At 38.4% G+C, this 23,638-nt stretch overlaps 1 protein-coding gene across 1 annotated transcript in view; it reads right to left on the minus strand.

Annotated features, from left to right (window-relative positions):
• Positions 1 to 23,638, minus strand: part of FNDC1 (fibronectin type III domain containing 1) — a 273,409-nt gene that overhangs the window by 102,636 nt on the left and 147,135 nt on the right. The window contains exon 7 of the mRNA XM_089669817.1: positions 18,330 to 18,518. Within this exon, the coding sequence (XP_089525943.1) occupies positions 18,330 to 18,518 (189 nt within the window). The remainder of the gene's footprint in view (positions 1 to 18,329; positions 18,519 to 23,638) is intronic.

Genomic DNA, 23,638 nt, shown 5'->3' on the forward strand with positions numbered 1-23,638 from the left:
CGCGGGAACACGGCGAGAGGAACGCGCGGAGCAAAGGTAAGTGAATTGACACGGGGGACTTGGCTTACTACTTGGGGGGAAATAGTACTGTGGGGGATGAAATACTATATGAGGGATGAATTAATATGGGGGATGAATTAATATGGGGAATGAATTACTATAGGGGGGATGAATTACTATATGGGGGATGAATTACTATGGGGGATGAATTACTATATAGGGGATGAATTACTATGGGGGATGAATTACTATGGGGGATGAATTACTATATGGGGGATGAATTACTATATGGGGGATGAATTACTATATGGGGGATGAATTACTATGGGGGATGAATTACTATATGGGGGATGAATTACTATGGGGAATGAATTACTATATGGGGGATTAATTACTATGCTTACTATGGGGGAATATTACTATACTTACTATGGATGACACATACACATCATTCATCTACTCTTGGTCCGGCCCCCGGGTCCAATATATGAACCCATTGCGGCCCTCAAGTCAAAAAGTTTGCCCACCACTGTCCTAGAACCAGGTGCAATGCAGAGAAAAATCTTTTTAACAACATGATCTCAAGCAATTTATACTTCCTATACATATGTGGAACATTTGAAAGAATAACTGCTTTAAAAGAATTCTAAATTTGTCTGTATACAGTGATATATTTAAAAAAAATATAATATAATCAAAGGCATTGACTTCACCGCGTAGAAACATCTCGGTAGTGACATGACTGAGCATGCCCAGACTAGGAAATCTAAAAAGTGCCTTTACATTGTTTTTTCGGGATGTGCTATAGTAAATGCCTTTGTTCACAAGCCTGATAATGTCCTTCAAGAGTGTGAACCTGTTTTTGCGAAAGCGCAATTAATAAACAGGCTAGCATTTAAATATATATAACAGTATAAATCAATACTTGTAACAATAGAACTGTTACTGTGCACAGAAACACCAATATAGATGTTCTAAGAACTACATTCCCTTTGTAATGTTATTTAGCTGTTTTTTTGTTTTTGTTTTTTTGCTTCTTATACAATATTTATCTTTTTTTCATTTTTAACTAATGTTGGTACTGTGTTTTAATATATTTTTTTTTTTGTGGGGGGAGAGTATAATTCTCTGCAGTATATATACTTATGTATGTACTGCCATGTGCATTGAGCATGCCAGGGACTTAGGCTTTTGAGATATATTAACTAAATGGTAGAAATACTGCACTTGGCTCTCAGCATCTGACAAAAATTTAAATCCAAACTTCCACAGCTGTCTTCACGAACCACACACAATACCAGTGCTGAAGCAAAATAAAAAGAAATACAAATGTTGTGCTGTGCTTCTAAATTCAATGTGTGTTGGTTATATGTATCCCAATACAAAGGATCATAATGTTATTCCAAAAAATGTGATGTGTCCCAACATCATAAATACACATAAAAATGATAAAAATAAAAAATCATTGGGTGACACCACTATTCCACAGTGACACACCTATAAAGAAAAAATATTAATTCATAAATCAATAAACATAGATCCTGATGGGAGTCCACTACCTATATATAAATGTAAAATTAAATTAGTAGTTATGTGTAGGAGGGTTCCACCATCATTGCAAATCTTGACATATGTTTTCACTTGTGAATGTCAATAAGCAGTCTTGTGAATTCCACACCAACACCAATAAATGTATTTCAGTACGTTTTGGAAGTGTCTGGCCATGTTCCAGTGTAGGTCCATGCAGAACACATTCATCATGTTCTAATTTTGTGGGCTGCACAAGAACACGGTGCACTGGGGTGAACTATTGGAATAGATGGGAAATACTGGACATGTGTTTTGAATGCTGATGACAAATGTGCTTGTCGGCAATTTGAGTGAAGAAGCCGTCACAAATCTGAGATTTCCCACTCACATGCCCAAGGAGTTACAATCTGTATTTGTTTTCTTTTTTTCAATCCTGAGCATGGGACTTGAACATTTCACATTTTCTGTTGTACACTGCACATGTACATATTGCTTATATAACTGTTGCTTTCTTTCTGTGCTTGCTAATGGGCTTAGATCATTGGCCAGTAGTCTGTGAATTGATGCACATAGCCAAGGGCCAGGGGCGGACTGACCATTCGAGCACTCGGGCACTGCCTGAGGGCCCAAGGTCAGTAGGGGGCCCCATGAAATGCCCCTGGTACCTTTTTATAGGCTTTTTTGGGTGTGCTTTGAGTGTGGGCAAGGACACAGGGGCCGCATGATCACCTATTTCCTGGGGGCCCCATTAGTTGTCAGTCCGCCACTGCCAAGGGCTACCACAGTTCGAAAGAGTATTTGTGCCTGCTAATCAGGTGCAATCACTTGAGGCATATATGATAATACAGATTGAATGACACTGGTGGGTGTGTCCTTTATTGGCTTGTGGAGTTGTTTGGTGTGCTAACAACACAACATATCTTATATAAATCATCATGCACAGTGGACGTTTTTACAGCTGCTGTTTTTGGCTTTTTTTTGGCGTTTTTTTCTACAGCTAGTAAACACCCCCACACGTTATCCTATGTAGTGAAGATACAGCGAGTGCTCAAAATAAAATAAAATAAAAGTGCCACAAGCTGCGTATGCACCAACGTAGGAACCCTAAAACCTAGTGAACATCAATTAATACAGAAACAGTGCAGCACTAAAAAGTATTAAACAAAAGGTAATGTAATCAATAAAGGTATCCTCCAAAAACAGTATTAATCAATGATCACAGTTATAACATATAAACGTAAGTGAATGCAGCGCTATATAAGGCGCCAAACAAGAACGTGGTTTTGTGAATAGTCTATTAACCAAAATATGGTTCAAAGATAGTGCAGGCTTGACGCGGTCAGGCCAGCATATCAGTGCCCCGTCAACATATATTGCTTTAGTGACTTCCAGTAAATCTGTGATTTAATCCGTGCGAGAGATTGTATAAAATGCGCACTCACCAGACGCATATAAATTATGCGCATTAAGCTGAATATGAATCTGTAGGGAGCCCCTTTAGGTAACTCTGCCAGACAGCATGGAACCAGGATCCCTCCTCTGGACACAAGCCTCCTCTGCAGCCACACTTCCACTGGGGTCCTCTGCGATCTTTAGCTCAGGTCAGAACCAATAATATAAATGCCTCATAGTGTAGTAATTATAAGTATTTATTGTTTAAAATTATTCTATAGATGATCATCCAACATTAAAATCTGTAAAGAGCATACAAAGCTTTCAGCTAGTTTCCTGAAAAGTACATGTGGCTAATCAGCCACTCTCTATGATGGCCGCTGGACCTTCGTGCGGCTCCGGCGGCCTGACATCACGGCGTATGGCTCCTCCTTGAAGCGTTTTGTGCCATGCACGTTATCAAAAGGGGTGTGCCTAATGCCAAACGTCCATTACCTCCTTATATACTAGTGATGCGCATGCGCATTAAGCGTGCACCATTTTCCCAAATACAGTGTGATGCCATTTTACTGGCGATCTTACAATCGGTTGTTATAATGTATGCGCGAGCGTCATTCCAATCAGAATAAGCAAATAACAGATGCCATATCACAAAGACACAGCAGTATTATGAAGATGCCATTTCACAACATGCCAATTTCACAAAATATCAAATGCCACTTCACAAAGACACAGCAATATTATGAAGACCTAGGGATACATATAAAATCAGTATATATTAAATATTTCACAAAATATCAAATGCCACGTCACAAAGACACAGCAATATTATGAAAACCTAGCTATACATATAAAATCAGTACATATTAAATATTTCACCAGATACTGTGGGTTCATATACCCAACCAGTTCCAATGTTGATAACTCAGGGTTCCTCCTAAGCATCAAACCATGTACAGATCACCAGTGAGATCGTATTCCAATAATAGGTATAATGTTGGTTGGGTTCATATACCCAACCAATTCCAATGTTGATATTATAACCCACACAAATTAATAAGGGATAAACTATAGTTATTAATTAAGGGTATCAAGATTTTAATAATCAATAAAAAAATTATAAAATAAATATCAAAACGCACTAAAAGCTTTTATGGAAAAACTGTTGACTAAACTAATCAAAAAAACCTTCATAAAAGCAAATGTGCTAAAATCTTTAAAAAGAATTATTTGAGAAAGGCTAAAAAAAACTATTAAACGGCCAGGAATGGAACCCACAATATTGGATCGTGAATAATCCCAAATTTACTATATCAATAACATGTATATTATGATAATATTATTATTTCTATCCTTCTATTTAAAATGTTAAACATACCTAAAATACAACCAAACCTGGCAGTGCCGTATCTTAGGAATATATTATCTAAAATTTGTCAAATATGCGTGTATCACCAGTAATCAAAAGTGCATATCATGTATTTATGACTAGTTATATATTATAGAATAAAATAACCCAAATTTATTGACTAGAATAGGAATGAGTAATATATGCGCATATCTCAACTCCCAAAAGTGTGTGTCATATTACTGTAACTATTTAATAAAAAAAAAATAAAAAAACAAAAATATTGAATAGGATGGGAATGAATGTTAAATTTTAGTACATATTGTGAAAATTATAAAGGATTATAGACACTACCAATTATCAACATCTCAATGGGTATGTCATATTATTATTACAAATTATAGAATAGGATAGCACAGAATTTCGACCTGAATAATATAGAATAGGATAACCATGAATGGTGGAAATTGTCGGTTTAACTATTATCAATTAAACAGTTTATGTCTATATCTATGTTGAGCCCCAACAGAGTCAGAGACTGGATTTCGTAAATCCATTTAGTCTCTAATTGGGAGACTGCTCTTCGCTTATTAGTTCCCCTCCAATGAGGATGGATAAGGTCAATAGCTACAAATTTCAGAGATGAGGGGTCTCTGTTGTGGTGGTACCTATAATGTTTGGATAGGGAGTGTTCTTTAAGGCCTTTCCTAATGTTGTAAACATTCTCCATAAGTATATCCCTCAGTCTCCTAGTAGTCCGTCCTACATACTGTTTTTGGCATGGACATTCCAATAGACACACCACAAAACGGCTGTTACAGGATATAAAGGGTGAAAGCTTGTACTGTTTACCCATAGTATGGGATACAAATGAATCAATGATGTTTTTCCTCACCCCATTACATCGGCAGATAACACATTTATTGCGAGTGTAGAAACCTTTCATATTGGAAAAAAATGATGCAGTAGTGGGTGGGTCAACAATGTTAGGCGCTATTTTAGTTCTAAGAGGTAAGTGATTTCAGGTTTTTCCGGAAGCACTTTGGATAGGATGAGATCTGTTTTTAACACTCCCCAATTTTTGTTAATTATTTTTTTCACTTCTCTATGCTGTATAGAGAAGTTAGTGATGAATGAACAAAATTTAATTGTCTTATCTTTCTTATATTGGTTAAGCATATGCTCCCTATTTATATTCGCAACCTGTTCCAAAGTGCGATCTAATGCTGATTCTTCATAACCTTTCTCACAAAATCTCTCTTTCAGAATGTCAAGTTGAGAGAAAAATGTGTTTAAATCCCCACAGTTTCGCCTAATTCTCATAAACTGTCCCTTTGGAATGTTGGACAGCTAAGAGGGATGATGACAGCTATCGGTGGGAATATAACTATTCCTGTCTGTATTTTTAAAGTAAGAGTTAGTCGTAATTTGTGTCCCCTGGTTAATCAAGGTGAAGTCCAGGAAGTTGATTTCCTTAGTACTATAGGAATAAGTTAACTGTATGTTGAGGGTATTATTGTTCAAAGTGCCAAAAAAGTTATTTAAAGCATCCTCATCCCCATGCTATAAAAGGAAAACCTCATCAATATAGCGCCTATAAAAAATAAGCTCTGGCCAATCTCTTGCATAAATTACGTCTCCCTCCCATCTTGCCATGAAGAGGTTAGCCAAGCTAGGGGCAAATTTTGCCCCCATCGCTACTCCTTTAGTTTGTAAGTAAAACGTTTTATTGAACCAAAAATAGTTCCTTTTCATGGCGAATTCCAGTAGCTCTATAATAAAACTTTTTTGTGGGAGAGGAATATTACTAGCCTCATCTAAAAAAAAACTTCAGCTATCATTCCATCTCCATTGCCTATGTTACTATATAGGGACGCTACACCTGCTGTGACAAGAAAAGTAGTGGGATCAATAATGACTTCCCTAATGTCATTAAGCACCTGTTTTGTGTCCTTGAGATACGCAGGTGTGGTGGATACTAGAGGTTGCAGGAAATAATCTATGTATTCTCCTATCTTGAGCAAAAGGACCCTATGTCACTAACAATCGGCCTCCCTGGGGGTTGTGTACAATTTTGTGTATTTTTGGTAAGCAATATAAAACCGGTAATCTAGGAGCTGAAGGGCATAATAATTATTTTTCTTTTTTATTTATAATCTGATTTTTAAATCCTCTTTTAATTATGGCTTTCAAATCACGTTGTGAGTTATCTCTATATCCTTGTGGTGGATAATAGTGGGACTCTGGGTATGTGTTTTGTCCATTATGGTAACCTCTCGGGCCTCTCCAATTTTGCTGCTGTCCATAATCATTTTTACTATTATTATTTCTAATATTATTTCTATTACTGGGTCTATACAGACAGGTTTGAGACTGTTGACCCTCATATTGGTAGTCCCTTCCTTCTCGCGAGGGGTGCCACCTAAAATCTCTAGATCCAACATTTTCATCCAAAAGATGCTGTAGGGGACCGTATTTATTATTTACAGGAACATTATACCTATTATTGGAATACAATCTCACTGGTGATCTGTACATGGTTTGATGCTTAGGGGGACCCCTGAGATATCAACTTTGGAATTGGTTGGGTATATGAACCCACAGTATCTGGTGAAATATTTAATATGTACTGAATTTATATGTATCGCTAGGTCTTCATAATATTGCTGTGTCTTTGTGAAATGGCATTTGATATTTTGTGAAATATTTAATATATACTGATTTTATATGTATCCCTAGGTCTTCATAATATTGCTGTGTCTTTGTGAAATGGCATTTGATATTTTGTGAAATTGGCATGTTGTGAAATGGCATCTTCATAATATTGCTGTGTCTTTGTGATATGGCATCTGTTATTTGCTTATTCTGATTGGAATGACGCTTGCACATGCGCATACATTATAACAAACAATTGTAAGATCGCCAGTAAAATGGCACCGCACTGTATTCAGGAAAATGGCGCCCGCTTAATGCGCATGCGCATCACTAGTATATAAGGAGGCAATGGATGTCCAGCGTTAGGCACACCCCTTTTGATAACGTGCGTGGCACGAAACACGTCAAGGAGGAGCTGTACGCCGTGACTTCACGCCGCCGGAGCCACACGAAGGTCCAGCGGCCATCTTAGAGAGTGGCTGATTAGCCACATGTACTTTTTAAGAAACTAGCTGAAAGCTTTTTATGCTATTTACGGATTTTAATGTTGGATGATCATCTATAGAATAATTTTAAACAATAAATACTTATAATTACTACACTATGAGGCATTTATATTATTGGCTCTGACCTGATCTAAAGATTGCAGAGGACCCCAGTGGAAGCGTGGCTGCAGAGGAGGCTTGTGTCCAGAGGAGGGATCCAGGTTCCATGCTGTCTGGCAGATCTACTTAATGGGGCTCCCTACAGATTCATATTCAGCTTAAGGCACATAATTTATGTGCATCTGGTGAGTGCGCATTTTATACAGTCTCTCGCACGGATTAAATCACACGGATTTACTTTTACTGGAAGTCACTAAAGCAATATATGTTGATGGAGCACTAATATGCTAACCTGACCGCGTCAAGCCTGCACTATCTTTGAACACTATTTTGGTTAATAGACTATTCACAAAACCACGTTCTTGTTTGGCGCCTTATATAGCGCTGCATTCACTTATGTTTATATGTTATAAATGTGATCATTGATTAATACTGTTTTTGGAGGATACTTTTATTGATTACATTAACTTTTGTTTAATACTTTTTAGCGCTGCACTGTTTCTATATTTATGGATGTTATCCTATGTCTTCATGCACACAGACTGAAATAAACATTTTTTGGCAGGGATGTTTTGTGGCTGGAAAAAAACCCAGGACTAGTGGGTTTCTAGAGGAGTTTTTTAGCTGTAAAAACGCTCTAACGCTGAAAAACGTGGCAAAACGTGGTAAAGCAAAGTAAATCATGGCAAACCAGCATGTTTGGACTTTTTGTGACTTAAAAAAAAAATTTTTTTCTTAAAAAAAACTCTAAAAAACACGTAGACATGAAAAAACATGGCTAAATGCTAATACAAAAATGCTAAAAAATGCTGAAAAACTCACGCTTTTAACATGAATTTACACAGCTAACGTTACCAGCGTTATTAAAACGGCTAGTGTGCATGGAGCCTGAAGGACTGCTGTAGTGGGGTTTGCTTGGCCGGAGAAGGGGCCAGATTATTTGCTGTCAGTCCTTGACTTTTGTTGGCGCTATGTTGTAGTTTGTTGGTATGGCTTTTTTTTATACCCTGTTTTGTTTTGGAAAATCTTGCACCTAACAAATTGATGGAGATGGGTAGGGTGGTATTTGTTGTACCTTAAAATGTGTTGTCTGGGTAATATTAGCCTTATTTTGTTCCCTGCTGTACACTGTAAAAATTAAGTTGGGATCCCTTTAAGATTGTAGGCTCTTATGAACAGGGCCCTACTAACCATATTGTAAAGTGCTGTGCACCATAAATACCATTTATTCTTTTTACTGTACCTAACTGTTGCCGCTCTCAAAATAAATAGCATATACTATTTCTGTATTTGTTGGATCAATAAACTTTTTTCCTCAAGTGGAATGTATTGCTAACACCCATACAAATAAAGATATAATAGTCCACAAAATAAACATTTTATTCTGTAGACATGCAGGGCATTAACCGCTTCCCGGCTGCCCTATAGCAGAAATACTGCTACAGGGTGTGCAAAATCACGTATATATACGTGATTTTGCATTTCCAGGTAGGGGGCACGTGCGCCCTACCAGCGCAGCTATTCTATCAATCACCGGGCCCTGGCCTGTAATTAGTCGCTGGCGCCTAATGGTTTCCGAAGATCTCCGGCGGGAAAGAGAACTCAGCTTGGACGCACTGCTCGGGATGGCTGTGCACAGCACAGCCATCCAGAGCAGTGTGATTACAGTGAATTACAGTAAAGCACACAGACACCGCCCCTTAGTAAAACACTCCCTGCACACAGTTAACCCTTGATCACTCCTTCCTGCCCAGTGCCATTAGTACAGTGCCAGTGCTTTTTTTTAGCACTGATCACTGTATTGGTGTCACTGGGGATGTCAGTGACACCAAGTTAGTTCCCTCCAGTGTCAGAATGTCTGCCGCAGTCCTATAGTCCCGCTATAAGTCGCTGATCGCCACCATTACTATTAAAATTTTTTTTAAAAATCCCAGTATATATACTGCCATTTGTAAACACTATTGCTTTCACGTAAACCAATTAATTTACACGTATTGGGATTTTTTTTTAAGCAAAGATATGTAGCAGAATACATTTTGGCACAAATTTATGACGAAAATTTGATTTTTAAAAAAATTTTTTAAGGGACATGTTTAACCTCATATGATTATGTCAATATTTGTGTGCTGAAAGCAGTACATTTTTTTGCATGGAAATATGTCATTTTTTTATTGTAGGCCTGTAATTTTTAGGAATAACTCACTGAAATATGTCCAAACAAGAGTATAATAAACATCCCGGGTATGATAAAATTTGAAACAAGAAATCATAAATTATAATATAATAAATAATCATAAAAAATAATAATATAATAATAATACATTTAATTCAATAATATAATCAAACCAAAAACAATGAAATTTGAAATATAGCGCCAAGTTCGCACATCACTGAGCTTAGTCGCAAAATCGTTTTCAGTGTCTGATGACGAATTTCCCTACAAATCATTATCACTCAATTCTGCAAGTGGTTCTGATTTACTCAAAATAAATAAAAATATATAGCGAGCGCTCATACAAACAGCGGCTAGAACACTAAAAGGAATCACACAATCCTCATCACATAATGTATAAGATCATAGTGCAGCGCTAACAATATATTAAGTCAAATGCATGAAGGTTCATATGATTAATCCCAGAAGCAGCATAAAATGAATCGCTGAAGGTATGAAAGTTCATATAGTAAATCTAAATATGCGACACCAGGAAAGGCTCCCTCTGCTGTAATATACTTGACTGGCAAAGAATATAGCAGAAATGCGCACTCACTGACCGCGCATTAAAATGCGCATGTGAATAATCATCCGCTGAGATGAATTACCCCGGGTATGCATCATGACATCCCTCCAAGGTATGGATCATCCAATTAAGATGGAATGGTATACAGCAAGGCTCAGAGGTCCCCTGGGTGCCAGATGAACAGCTTGGATGGATGGATTCCTCCCTCTAGGTCAAAGTAATGCTGGGCTCTGAAACCCTGGTAGGTTCAATGCCCCGGGGTTGGCAGGCTGGCAGGCCCCAGTCTGTGTCGAGACAACAAATCTTTCACCTCACAAAACTGACAGCAACCAGCGTTCAAGATGGTGGTGCCGCAGAGCAATCCCATCGTCCACAGCAGAGGGAGCCTTTCCTGGTGTCGCATATTTAGATTTACTATATGAACTTTCATACCTTCAGCGGTTTTGACTTACTATCGCTGTATTCTAGCTGGTCTAAAACTGCTTTTGACATAAAGGGATGCTTTTTGGACGCCATGGACATTTCTCAGTTTCCAGGCAGAAAGAACAGTAAAAATGCAGGCAGGGCACAGGACAAAGCACTAGGGACAAAATGTATGTGAAATGCTTTGATGCACTAATGTTATACTATGAGATTTTAGTGTATTGAGTGAATGTCACTTTTTAAAATTTCCCACCGGTTCCAGCCCCCGTACATCCTGACCCTCGCAGGGTCCGGAACCCGGAAGACATCAGCCGGAGGAGATGGCCGGGGACGCTGCAGAGGACACATCGCGGTGGCGCAGGACAAGGTAAGTGATCGAAGGAATCCCAGAGCAATGCTGCAGGGTGTAGCTCAGGGTTACCACTTTTGGCACTGATAATTAACCTCGGACTACACTCGGGAATACCGCCAGGGAGGTTATTAGCAAAAAGTCAAAAATATTGCCTTTTCTCAAAATTGACAGACTTTTTTATAGCACAAAAAATAAAAAACGCACAGACAATCAAATACCGCCAAAAGAAAGCTCAATTCGTGGGAAAAAAGGACATAAATTTAATTTGGGTGCAGCACTGCATGACTGAGCAATTGTCAAAGTAATGCAGCGCCGTAATGCAAAAAATGGCCTGGTCATTAAGGGGGGGATGGTAAATACTCAGGAGGGAAAGTGGTTAAATAACTATAAAAAAAAAACACCTTAAGGCTTGGTTCACATCTGTGTGGGTGGCGCCACCTCCACCTGCACAGAGGATTGCGGACCCGTGGGTGGGTGAATTTAGTGAATTTAGTGAATGTCACTTTTAAAATTTCCCGCCAGTTCCGTCCCCGTACGTCCTGACATCGCAGGGAACGGAACCGAGAAGACAGATGCCGGCATCGGCCAGAGGACATTGCCAGGGACACTGCAGGGGGGACATTGCGGAATTGCAGGACAAGGTAAGTGAAGAAGAGATCCTGGAGCAGCGCTGCAGGGTATTCCCGTGTGTAGCTTGGGGTTACCGCTTGTGGTGCTGAAACTTTACCCCGAGCTACACTCGGGAATACCGCCAGGGAGGTTAAGGTAAGAGAGATGTGGCTAAAGCTAAAGTTTGTTGTAATATAACATTGAAAGACATCTGTTAGGTAACAACATTGTAAACTTGCTGTACCAAAATGCTGAACAAGAACACGAAGACAGGCAGTAACACCTAGGAATGCTGACAAGCTCCAAATGCAGAGAATGGATAATTGCCATCTGCCTACAATTTATAGTATAATTGGCATTGGCGTACATGCGTGCTCAATTGTGCGTATTTATTCACGCTAATGACCACTTCTGCCTCACTTTGTGCAAGCATGGCTGAAGAGGAGGAGGCTCTGCTGCTGGGGCTGGCTATGTTTGCAAGAGCCTTCTGTAAAGCAGAGAGGAGGCACGCAACCAAGCTGCTGCTCCTATGGCCCTCCTTCACCACCACATGCATACTTGGAAAACATGCAGGACTCTGATTGCAGGTTTCACTTAGGGCAAAAAGCAATTATGTACCTCTCTGAGCTCACCCTTACCCTCAAGAAGCTTACAATATAAGGTCCATAACTGACATTCATAGATACACATACTAGGGCCAATTAACCTACCAGCATGTTTTTGGAGGGTGGGAGGGAACCCACACAGGCACAGAGAGAACATGCAAACTCCATGGTTGGAATTTGAACCAATGACCCTAGTGTTGCTAGGTAGAAGTGCTAACCAGTAGGCTGCCCATAACTTTAACTAGAATACCTAGTAGTACTATGATTAAAAAATGTATATATATAATATCTAAGTAGAAATAAGAAAATTTGAATTAGACATTACAAATTGTTTGTCATATAATATAGATATAATGTTAATTTTTAGATATATAGATAACATTAGAAAATAGCATGCATTACTCTGTAACATTCATTAAAATGCATTTGTTTTCAGAACATGTAAAAAAAACACTACGAAACAGGAAAGAGAATTAGCAATAGAATTTGCATCAAAAGAAGCCATACAACAAATTACACCTGTCAACTGTTTCTTTTTGCACACAAAAAAAACGGGATCGTGGCTAAATCTTGCACTGTTGCTCCCTCTAGGAACCAAGTTTAGCATTGCCTATTATGTAAACACGGCTATGCCGATACAACATTTACTAATTCGCCTATTTGATGGCGCTTTCCATTTTGCCACGGCAAGGTCTTAGTTGTTTCATTTAGGTGTAATTAGGTGTCTAATGTCTATTGCTTCCCCTTATTCCTTAGCCCCCTTGTGTCTTAATAGTATTGTATTGTCTACCTTTTAAAGTTGTCAGTAAAAGCTTGTTTTATTTCCATTCTTCCTCAGCAATGTCTATTCTTCTGCCTCCTCCCTGAATTCATGTTGACTTTTTCACCTTCTGTGCTGTCTCAGACTACAGCATAATGTGTTGATGTAATGTGGTCACATGGTACACTCCTCTCAAGACTAGGACATCTATCACTGTGTACGCTTCACCACCAAGTTCCTAAATCCCACCCAAGACACATGTAAACCCGTGCTGCCTCCACTCCTATTACATATGTCTGGCAGCTGTAGGGTTTTTTTAATCATCATTATTGCTTCTGGAAAGCAATGGGGACACCTTGCTCTACATATCCATTGGCATCGTTAACGGCATTGATGGGGGAAGGGGTGTTACAATTGGATGTCGAATAAAATAAGGAGCAAAATTTGCATGATGGCATGAGGTTATAATGCAAAATGCAGAGTTATGTCATGAATAATAGGAAATACAAGCATAGAGATTTTAGTTGCACTTTAATGATCATTGCTTTCTGAACGTAGGGGAGGAGGGTATTTTAACTTGTCTGTAGAAATGTGTAAGGCACTCGATGTGGATGGGGGGATCCTCCCCACTGAGCCTTTGTATTCTGACAGCTAGTAGACTTTTCCACTATGAGAATACACTGATGAAGTGGGAAAATTCCAACAGGGCGGTTGTACAGAAGCCAATCGGTAGATCAAACTCTGTACAACCTTCCTGCCCATACTTGGAACAAAATTTGTCCATGTCCCTGCTGAACTGGCTGAATTTCAAACCCTGTATGGTTGGCTTAACTAGCTATGGCTAAGGCCACATAGGATGAAATGTGTTAGTAACTGTTACTTATGAACTATATGGATCTTTAATTAAGCAGAATATGGAGGAGTCACTAGCTGTATATCACAGACTTATTTAACAGGAAATGTATACCTGCCCAGGGGCACATGGAAAGATCATGAAGGAAGTGTATTACATATTTAAGATAAATTGGTGCAATTCTGACTTTAGTACATGGCCTGGAACTGAGAAAAGCTAAGGGGAGGGCCAGCATGACTGGGGCTTGCAGACAAGGCGAAGATTTTAATAGGGTGGGAGTATATTCATTAGGTAGTGGTGGTTGCTCATCTGATTGGAGTATTTGAGTGAAGAGGGTGGTCTTTCCAGGATGAGGAGAGGGGTTGGGACTTGTCAGGGGTCAGTCGGAGCTTCTGCCAGCACGGGTGAGGTTTCCCTCACCCTCCCTCCCTGGACCTGTTTTTTTAATTTGTTATTTCTTGTTCCTGGTTTTGTCCTTTGTTGTGTTTGTCTTGCTGTTTTGGTTTTTTGGGGGGTTCTTTTTGTTTTCTTTCAATTATTTGCATTTTGTGTCTTGGGGTCCTTGTCTTGCATTTTGTTTTGTCATGGCAGCTTGCAGGGGTCACTGGGTCTTTGAGGGCGGTGCTGGAGTGACAATTTTGTGGATTATGGGTTGGGCCCATCGTATGTATGGATGTCCCTTCCCAATTATAAAGTTACATTGGTAAGGTTGTAGTTAATGGGCTGTATCTGGGTCTATGTAGCTGTAGTATTGTCCCTGAGGCGGTGTAGTAGTGGCTGGAGACCTTTTCATTGGGTGTCAGATACAGCCAAGTTATTTGATGTGATTAGCAGTGCCTCCGAAGACCTTGGACCCAGTTGGGATCATTACTGTCAGTTAATACATTGATTGTACTTTATGAATTGTTATGTAATAGTTATGTTAAATAAATGGGCTGCTATGGCCGGTTTGACACCAAAAAAGGAGAGTTGTGTGGTTATTTCAGGTGGGAGAAGATTGAAGGGGTGGTTGTTTTATTAGTTAGGTGGTAAGTATTAGCCTCGATATTCTGCATGTCCCTCAGTCAAACATAGTTACAATGCTTCATGAGTAAAATTAGCAAATAAGTGATTGATTCTAGTTTATGCCTGGAATTGCTCCATAATTTGATGTTTATGAGACACATTCAAATTTCAGAAATCACGTATTATTGTTTCTATATATATATATATATATATATATATATATATTTATATATATATAGGTGAAGACAAGCAAATCTTTTAACATTTAAGTTTACAAAAACACAGGTTAAAGGCAGCAAAATATGATTCAGTACTCTAACCCCTATATCACTGTTGGGTCCTATGGTAATGCAGGGGTCAAGGAATGGAAACACTGTGCGCAGCAGGGAAAAAAAAATCTGACACTTCCAGGAGTATTGAATCTCAAAGACACTGGGATTGATTTACTGAAGGAAAAAAAAACATGTTACTTTTCCAATAGAATTTTCACATTACACAGTAGTTTTTACTTGGCTTAATGACTGCGGGAAAGTTGTGCTAACTTCTATTACGTGCAAACAAAATTTCTATTTTCTTTTCTTTTCATGCAATGGATAATATCTGCAAAGTAAATTTTCACCATATTCACTAAGAAAAGTGAAAATTCCCTTGTAAAGTGAACATGCTTTACTCCTTTCATAAATCAACCTCACTAGCTAGAGCCACAATGCTGGAACAGAAGGGAGGTAAGATACACACGCTGCCAATGAGCTAAGTATACTACCTCTTCTAGTAGTCATCTGTGTTTTTGTTAACCTGACAGGATCACTTTAAGAACAGAGAATAAAAAGCATATTGAACCAAAATGCACAGAAACATAATACAATGAGCATGGAAAAACAAGGAAAATTAACTTTAAGCATAGAAAAATCATTGTATGTATGAATGTAAGTTAGGGACCTTAGATTGTACACCCCTTGAGGGTTAGGGACTTCAAATTGTTAGTGTACCTAAATCTTCTAGCCCATCTAACATTACTCTCCCCCCAGACTAACAATGCTGCTGTCCAAAGGTGTCTCTGGTGCACCGTCATCCAGAGTGGGGACACTCTAATATAGGAGGTGTGTTACTGGCCACATCAACAGGTGAAAACAGAGGGGAAAAAGCCTAAAAAAACTAAACAAATGCAGCCAGCACATCTAATGATTGATAAGATGCAAAATATAAAATTTTTAGTTTTTGGATTAATACCGCTTTAAATCCTTATAAAATGAACACATTGCAAAAACTGCAGGAAATCTGCAACAAACAGCATTTTCACAAATTGCACTGCACCAAAAGTCAAAGGTTTAAACTGTTAGGGCTCATGTACACGGGGCGTTTGGAAAACTCTTCTGAATGATGGAAACTGACTGCTAGATAACGTAGGTCAAAAAATGTCAGTTTAGCCGTGTTTGCATACATTTATGCGCATTTATGAGCGTTTGTGTTTAGAAGAGTTTTTTAAGATAACCTCAGGAGACCTTCCAAAATGCCCAGAATGCACTGAAAAACAGTAAAAAGTTAACTATTTCAGACATTTTGAGAGAAATAGAGAGAGCAGAAGCAGAGAGAGCAGTATGTGTTGAGATGAGCTGTCTTTTCTGGTTGTATTCACTATGGATCCCATCATGAGCATAATGCGTCACGTTCTACCATTTTTTCCTTCACGCAAAACCTGGAACTGACTGCGCTGGTCTACTAGGTCCATCTGAATACATGGAAAACACTTTTCATGCATTTCTGATGATGAAAAAAGGCTCTGGACAGCATTTGGATAAGGAACAGTTAAAAAACGCTTCTAAACGCAAATGCTTTTAAATGCGGTTAGCCGCGTTTACAAGCGTTTGGTGTTTGAAATGCCGGTAAAATCTACTCCTGAACACAAGTTTGGTGCTTTCAAAAAAATGACTGTAAACTCAACTGCCTGGAAATGACTGTAAACGACATAGTGTACATGGACACATAGGAAAACATTAGGGAGAGTTTAGGGGCTGCTGAAAAAAACACAGAAAAGCTCCTGAACGTGCGTTTATCAGCTGCAGTGTACATGAACCCTAAGGCCCCATGTACAAGGGACACTTCTGAACAATGGAAACTGACTGCTGGAAAACGTTGGTTAAAAAACGTCTGTTTAGCCACGTTTGCATAACGCGTTTATGCTCGTTTATGCACGTTTGCGTTTAGAAGCGTTTTTTAAAGATAAGCACAGGAGAACCCCCCAAATGCCCAGAATGAACTGAAAAGTAGTAAATTATTAACTTCTGAACGATTGAAACTGACTGCTGGAAAACGTAGGTTAAAAAACGTCTGTTTAGCCGCGTTTGCATAACGCGTTTATGCGCATTTATGTGCATTTGAGTTTAGAAGCGGTTTTTAAACATAAGCACAGGAGAACCTCCAAAATGCCCATAATGCACTGGAAAGTAGTAAATTATTAACTATTTCAGACTGTTTCAGAGAAATACAGAGAGTAGAAGCAGAGACAGCAGAATGTGTTGAGATTATCTTAGGTGTGAGTTGCTCAGTAACATTTCTTTTGTTTCCAAGGGTGGGAAAGGTGTTTGCTGGAGTGAGTCATTAAGGCCACCTGGCAGGGGTCTTCATGAGGAATTTGAGGTGTGAATGGTCATTAACATATCTTTTGTTTCCAAGGGCAGGAGAGGTCTGAGGTGTGAATTGGTCATTAGAATGTGTAACAAGCTTGGTAGGAACATCCTGTGTTCAGTGTTTTGTCCATCTGAGTACCTTGAAAATGCTTTGCATGCATCTTTCATGATGAAAAAAAGGCTCTGGACAGCATTGGGAACTGGAAGAGTTAAAAATAAAAATTTCAAACGCAAATGCTAATAAACGCGATTTGCGGAGTTTACAAGCGTTTTGCATTTGAAACGCTGATAAAATTGACTGCTGAACTCAATTTTTCTGCATTCAAAAAAACGGCTGTAAACTCAACTGCCTGTAAACAACATAGTGTACCTGGACACATAGAAAAACATTAGAGAGAGTTCAGGGGCTGCTGAAAAAAACGCAGAAAAGCTCTTGAACGTCAGTTTATCAGCTGCAGTGTACATGAGACCTAACACTGAAAATAAAGGATAAAACTGTTCTTGCTCTTTTGGTGCAGCTTTTTAAGTTCGAGGTAGGGCAATAAAAACCCTTAGTATAATTGGTTCTTTAACATGCTAACAGTTTATAACTTAAAACTGATCAAAGAGAATTTGAATAGCATATATTGTTATTTAATTCCCTATAAAATTAACTTTAGCTCTTACTAAACAGGGGCTTTTAGATTTTCATTTTACAAGCTATAAAATAAACACTGTTTCTACAAGACATGCTTGTGCAGAACATGTAAGGAAGCAGAAGAAACCAATAAAATGCATGAAGTAACAGCAAAAACAGATGCGTAAATCCATTAACTATGCATGCTTACCATCTGGCATAATGACTGTAAAGGCTTTAGATTGAGGGCCCTGCCCTCTCCTGTTAGCTGCCCTGACTTTGAAAATGTACCGTTCCCCAGGCTGTAGGCCATCGACTGTGGCTGATGTAGTAGTTCCCGAGTATGTAACAGATTTACCTCCAAACGGTTTCATTGCGGGAGCATATGAGATAATGTATTCTGTGATGAGTTGAGAAATAAAAATTACCACATCATTCTGTAACATCATTCATAAAACAAAAAAAATCTCCTTTATACTGTACATAATGGTGTACTGTAAAAACTTCAAACTTTTTAAATAAAACAAATTCTTTGACATCAGTTTCCTAAAATCTAGGTGTGGCAACAGTGGCATTGAGTTTTCTGAGTTTATTTTTCATTATAACAGTACTATTACATCAGTCTCTTTTCTCATTCCAAAAAAAAAAGTTTATTTGGAACAGACTAAAAATGGAGCATACAAAATCTGACGCAGATCTGCATGGAAACCAATCAGATTTCAGGTTTTATTTTGTCAAAGCTTAACCGAACAAGCTGAAGTTAGAAGCCGATTGGCTGCTATGCACAGCTGCATCAGATTCTGAGTGCTCCAGTTTTAGTAAATCTCTCCCATAGTCTCTTGAAAAGAATATAATGTTCTGTAACTTCAAGTACATACTGGATTTAATAAAAAATTGTATTGGCTTTTTTCTTTACAGGTACAGAAATGTTTTTTTTTATAGAACAGTGATATTGGGGTTGAAACCTTTTTTTTAACTAAACATGAAAATATAAAGAGTAATTTGAAGAGTTATCTGGTAAATAAAGTGTTACTAAACCCACAACAGGCTAAAATCAGTCTGTATATGCAGTAAAGCATGTTTGTTATACTCACTATGGAATCTAAGGGGTTAATCATCTGCATTGTGTAAATAGGCTGTTTGCTCCTGACTTCTCTGCTCCTCCCCTTCTTCCAGTGTCCCCCTCTTATCTCCTGATAAGGCATATTGTGTGTAGTCACTCTGCACATGCTCAGTTTGATGTGTATTGCTAGAGTGTTTTTTTTTCCTGGGAGAGTGCATGTGATCAGCACAGGGCCAATCAGCACTGTCCATACAGAGGTCAGGGGTTCTGCATCCTCCTAGAGCATAATTAAAACTCCTCCTACGAGCTTTAACTAGTGCTCTGCTGGACACTGATAGAAGTCACAAGACTGCTCTAACTACTGATGAGAAAACGTATTTAGCAGTTTATATTCACTAAGAAAATTGCACTTCCATGTTGTGTGTACTGTGGGAGACCATATATAGTGAATGCAAGGTCCTAGGCTTAGGAACACTTTAATTTATCCACTTGTTTCCAGAAAGTGTACAAATACTGTAAAGATGTATCAAAAGTCCAAAAATGTACTCGAATTGAGCCACCCAACCAAAAGACCTTTACAAATTCTTCCTTATCTATAGCCAAATAATGCATCTATCTTATGATACTTAACCTCCCTAGCGGTATGATTATTTCAGATTTTTGGTGCTGAAAGCAGTACCATTATTTTGCATGGAAATATGTAGTTTTTTTTATTGTAGGCTGTAATTTTTAGGAATAACTCACTGAAATCTGTCCGAACAAGAGTCTATTAAACATCCCGGGTATGATAAAATTTGAAACACGAAATCATAAATTATAATTTAATAAATAATCATAAAAAATAATAATATAATAATAATACATTTAATTCAATAATATAATCAAACCAAAAACACTGAAATTTGAAATAGAGCGCCAAGTTCGTACATTGCTGAGCAAAGTCGCAAAATCGTTTTCAGTGTCTGATGACGAATTTCCCCACTAATCATTATCACTCAATTCTGCAAGTAGTTCTGATTTATTATCGCTGTTCTCTAGCTGATCTAAACCCGCTTTTGACCTAAAGGGACACTTTTTGGACACCATGGACGTTTCTCAGTTTCCAGGCAGAAAGAACAGACAAAATGCAGGCAGGGCACAGGACAAAGCACTAGGGACAATATGTATGTGAAATGGGTTGAAACAGCAATGTTTTACTATGAAAAATTTGTTTTGAAAAAAATGTCAATTTTTTATATTTTCAAATTTCCCGCCGCCGCCCGTACGTCCCGACATCACAGGGACCGGAACACAGAGGCCGGATACCGGCATCGGCCGGAGGAGACGCTGCAGGGGACACATCGCGGGAGCGCAGGACAAGGTAAGCTCTGCAGGGACTCCCTATGCAGCGCCGCATGGTAAGCCCGAGTGTAGCTCGGGGGTTACCGCTTTTGGCACTGACATTTTACCCCGAGCTACACTCGGGAATACCGCTAAGGAGGTTAAACAGAGCAATCAGGGCCTGTTGACGACTAGGAAACCTCATTAGTGACTCAGCTGGCAGAATAATGCTTTTAAATAAATTCTACGACCATGACTGTCAAAAAGGCCCTGAGGCCCAGGCCTTAAATAGGGCCCAGCCATGAAATACAGCATGGTAGCTTGGCCAACCACACACAACTTTGCTGAATAGCTCACACTTGTGTGATAAGGTTTCTTCACAGTGAGAGCTGTGAAAATGTGGAATAGACTCCCTCAAGAGTTGGTTCAGGCCAGCTCAGTGGATCGCTTTAAAAAAGGCCTGGATTCTTTCTTGGATACACAGAATATAACTGAATACTAAGATTTATAGCTAAAGTTGATCCAGGGAATATCTGATTGCCTCTCGGGGGATCAGAAAGGAATTTGTTCCCCTGCAGGAGCAAATGGGATCGTGCTGTGCTGGTTTTTTTTTTTTTACTGGTTGAACTTTTGTCTTTTTTCAGCCAGACTAACTATGTAACTATGCAATGTGATCGAAAAACACTGAACCACCAGGGAAAGGATGAACTCCCTCCTATTTCATTAAAAAAGTTTAACCATTTCCCATCCAGCAACGTACGGTACATCACCGGACTTTCAGTAGTTATACTGGTGTGATGCATGCAGGACGTCTCCCCCTGCTGCCTTCTTCTGTTCTCTCAGGCTCTTCGGTCCCACCGGACAGCTGAATAAAGCCAGGATCGGCTTTGATTGGCTCTCCCTTACATTAAACCGGAAGCAACGATCTGACTACACTTACTCAGAAGTAAACAGTGCCATTTTTTTAAAATAAAAGCATTCAGAAACACAGATCTTGGTGTTTCTGAATGCTTTTAAGTGCAAAGGAGGGATTTAGGGTCTTATAGACCCCAGATCTCTCCCTAAAGAGTACCTGTAACGTACCTATTGCTGTCACAAGGATATTCACATTTCTTGTGACAGCAATAACAGTGATAAAAAAAATATATATAAAAAATAAATTAATATTTAAAAAATAATATAAAGTGCCCCCAGCCTCCCGTGCTCACACTGAAAAGCAAATGTGCATATTGGTACCACACACACGCAAACAGTGATCGACCCACACATGTGAGGTATCACCACAAACATCAGATCATGGGCAGTAAGTCTACCAAACTTCCACTGTAAATCTAAAGTATTAACCTGTAAAGGCTTTTGAAGCGTCACCTATGGATAGTAAAATTTACATGGTTCGTCGTCATTGCACAGGCATGCGCAATTTTAAAGCGTGACATGTTTGGTATCTATTTACTCAGTGTGACATCATCTTTTATACTTTACAAAAAATATGGGTTATGTATTGTGGGTAAGTAAAAAAAGTGTGTTTGAAAAACTGCTGCACAAATACCACATGACATAAATATTCTAAACCCACCAATTTGTTCTCTAGGGCCTCTGCTTTAAAAAAAAAAAAAAAAAAAAAAAAAAAATTATATATATATATATATATATATATATATATATATATACACACACACACACACATATATATATATATAATGTTTTGGGGTTCTAAGTAACTTTCTAGCGAAAATAGATGAATATTACAAATGAACAAAAAGTGCCAGAAATGGCCCAGACAAAATTACATATTACAACAATAGTAAAAAATGTCACAACTATTACCATTGGGTTTCTCATAGCTTTACAACTTTGAAGGACCATTTGATTTATCTATCACTTTAGTAGCCACCTTTTACAGTTGTTAATTTTGCTTTTGCTTGTTTTCAGGTGCCTTCAGGGATTTCAGGAACTTATGGAATAAATTGTTTGGTTTTAACAAAATGGCCATTCCCTTGCAAAGGAGTGCTGGGAAACAGACAGCAGTGTAGGTAGCTTGCCTAAGTTAATTTTTGGTGAACAGTAAAAACAGAAGAAGGTTGTTTAACTCTCTAGCACCTAACAAAAGTGAAATATAGGTTTTGGGTGAATTGCCCCTTCAATTATACATTGGTTTGACGTTTATACATTAGGACAAGACTGATAAGTACTCAAGGTTGAGAAAGACAAAAAGGACTAATAAGAAATAAAATCATACTGGTAAAAAGGTAAATATAATCGCAAAAGGAAAAGGAAAATGAAAAAGGTTATGGTGGTACTAGTATAATATCTGTACTGGTAATATCTCACTACATTCTCTGCTTACCTGCAAGAATGTGGGATTACTGAACAGAAAACAATAAAAAAAAGTTATAAACTGTATTATAACCTGCAATACAGACTTTTGGGATTCCTCATGATATTAATGTTTGTATAGATCTATAAAATTTCAGTATGGTTGATTAAATGTGACTAAACCCAATGCCTAAAGGTTATATTCAATCCAATAAAAATAGTGCAAGAATGCAGATTATTTGAAATATTTTGCTGCATTTATCCATATGTCTGCAAGCACCAACTCTGTCCCTTGTATTAGCATACTAAATTACTAAGATCGTGAGGAGCACTGTCACCTGCTATATCTGAAGCCTTAGAAAATACAGCATCTTTATTTTACAATCTCACACTTTCTCATAATCTCGAAATAGAAGTTCAGGGGGGATTTTTGATAAACATGAATGCAAAATATGTCTGTAGTATTGCTCGTTTTCACTTTGGCATGCAAAAAATGCATACAAATGTAGCACTACCCCCTTAGGAGACCCCTCTCTAAAAGCCCAACCCCTGCTGACCGCAGTACTCTTCTGATCAGAGTAAATTATAACCAGAAAATAGACTTGTACACAGATTAGAGTGAACTGATTTGTTGTTTATATTGAACTTTGCTGTAAATTTGGTAAAACAGCATAAAGAGATATGTGTGTACGTAATGGCAATTATCATTCTTAGCAACCCTAAGCAAAGAAAAAAACACATACAGAAAAATCTCAATCATTGCTGACAGGCCTGCTATTCCAAAGTTAACCCAGAACCTAAAGCCTGAGGTGTTTCTAGTC

Source organism: Staurois parvus, unplaced genomic scaffold (genome assembly GCF_062004578.1).
Source record: "Staurois parvus isolate SC_StPar_1 unplaced genomic scaffold, SC_StPar_1.0 ptg000081l, whole genome shotgun sequence".
Classification (NCBI taxonomy): Eukaryota; Metazoa; Chordata; class Amphibia; order Anura; family Ranidae; genus Staurois; species Staurois parvus.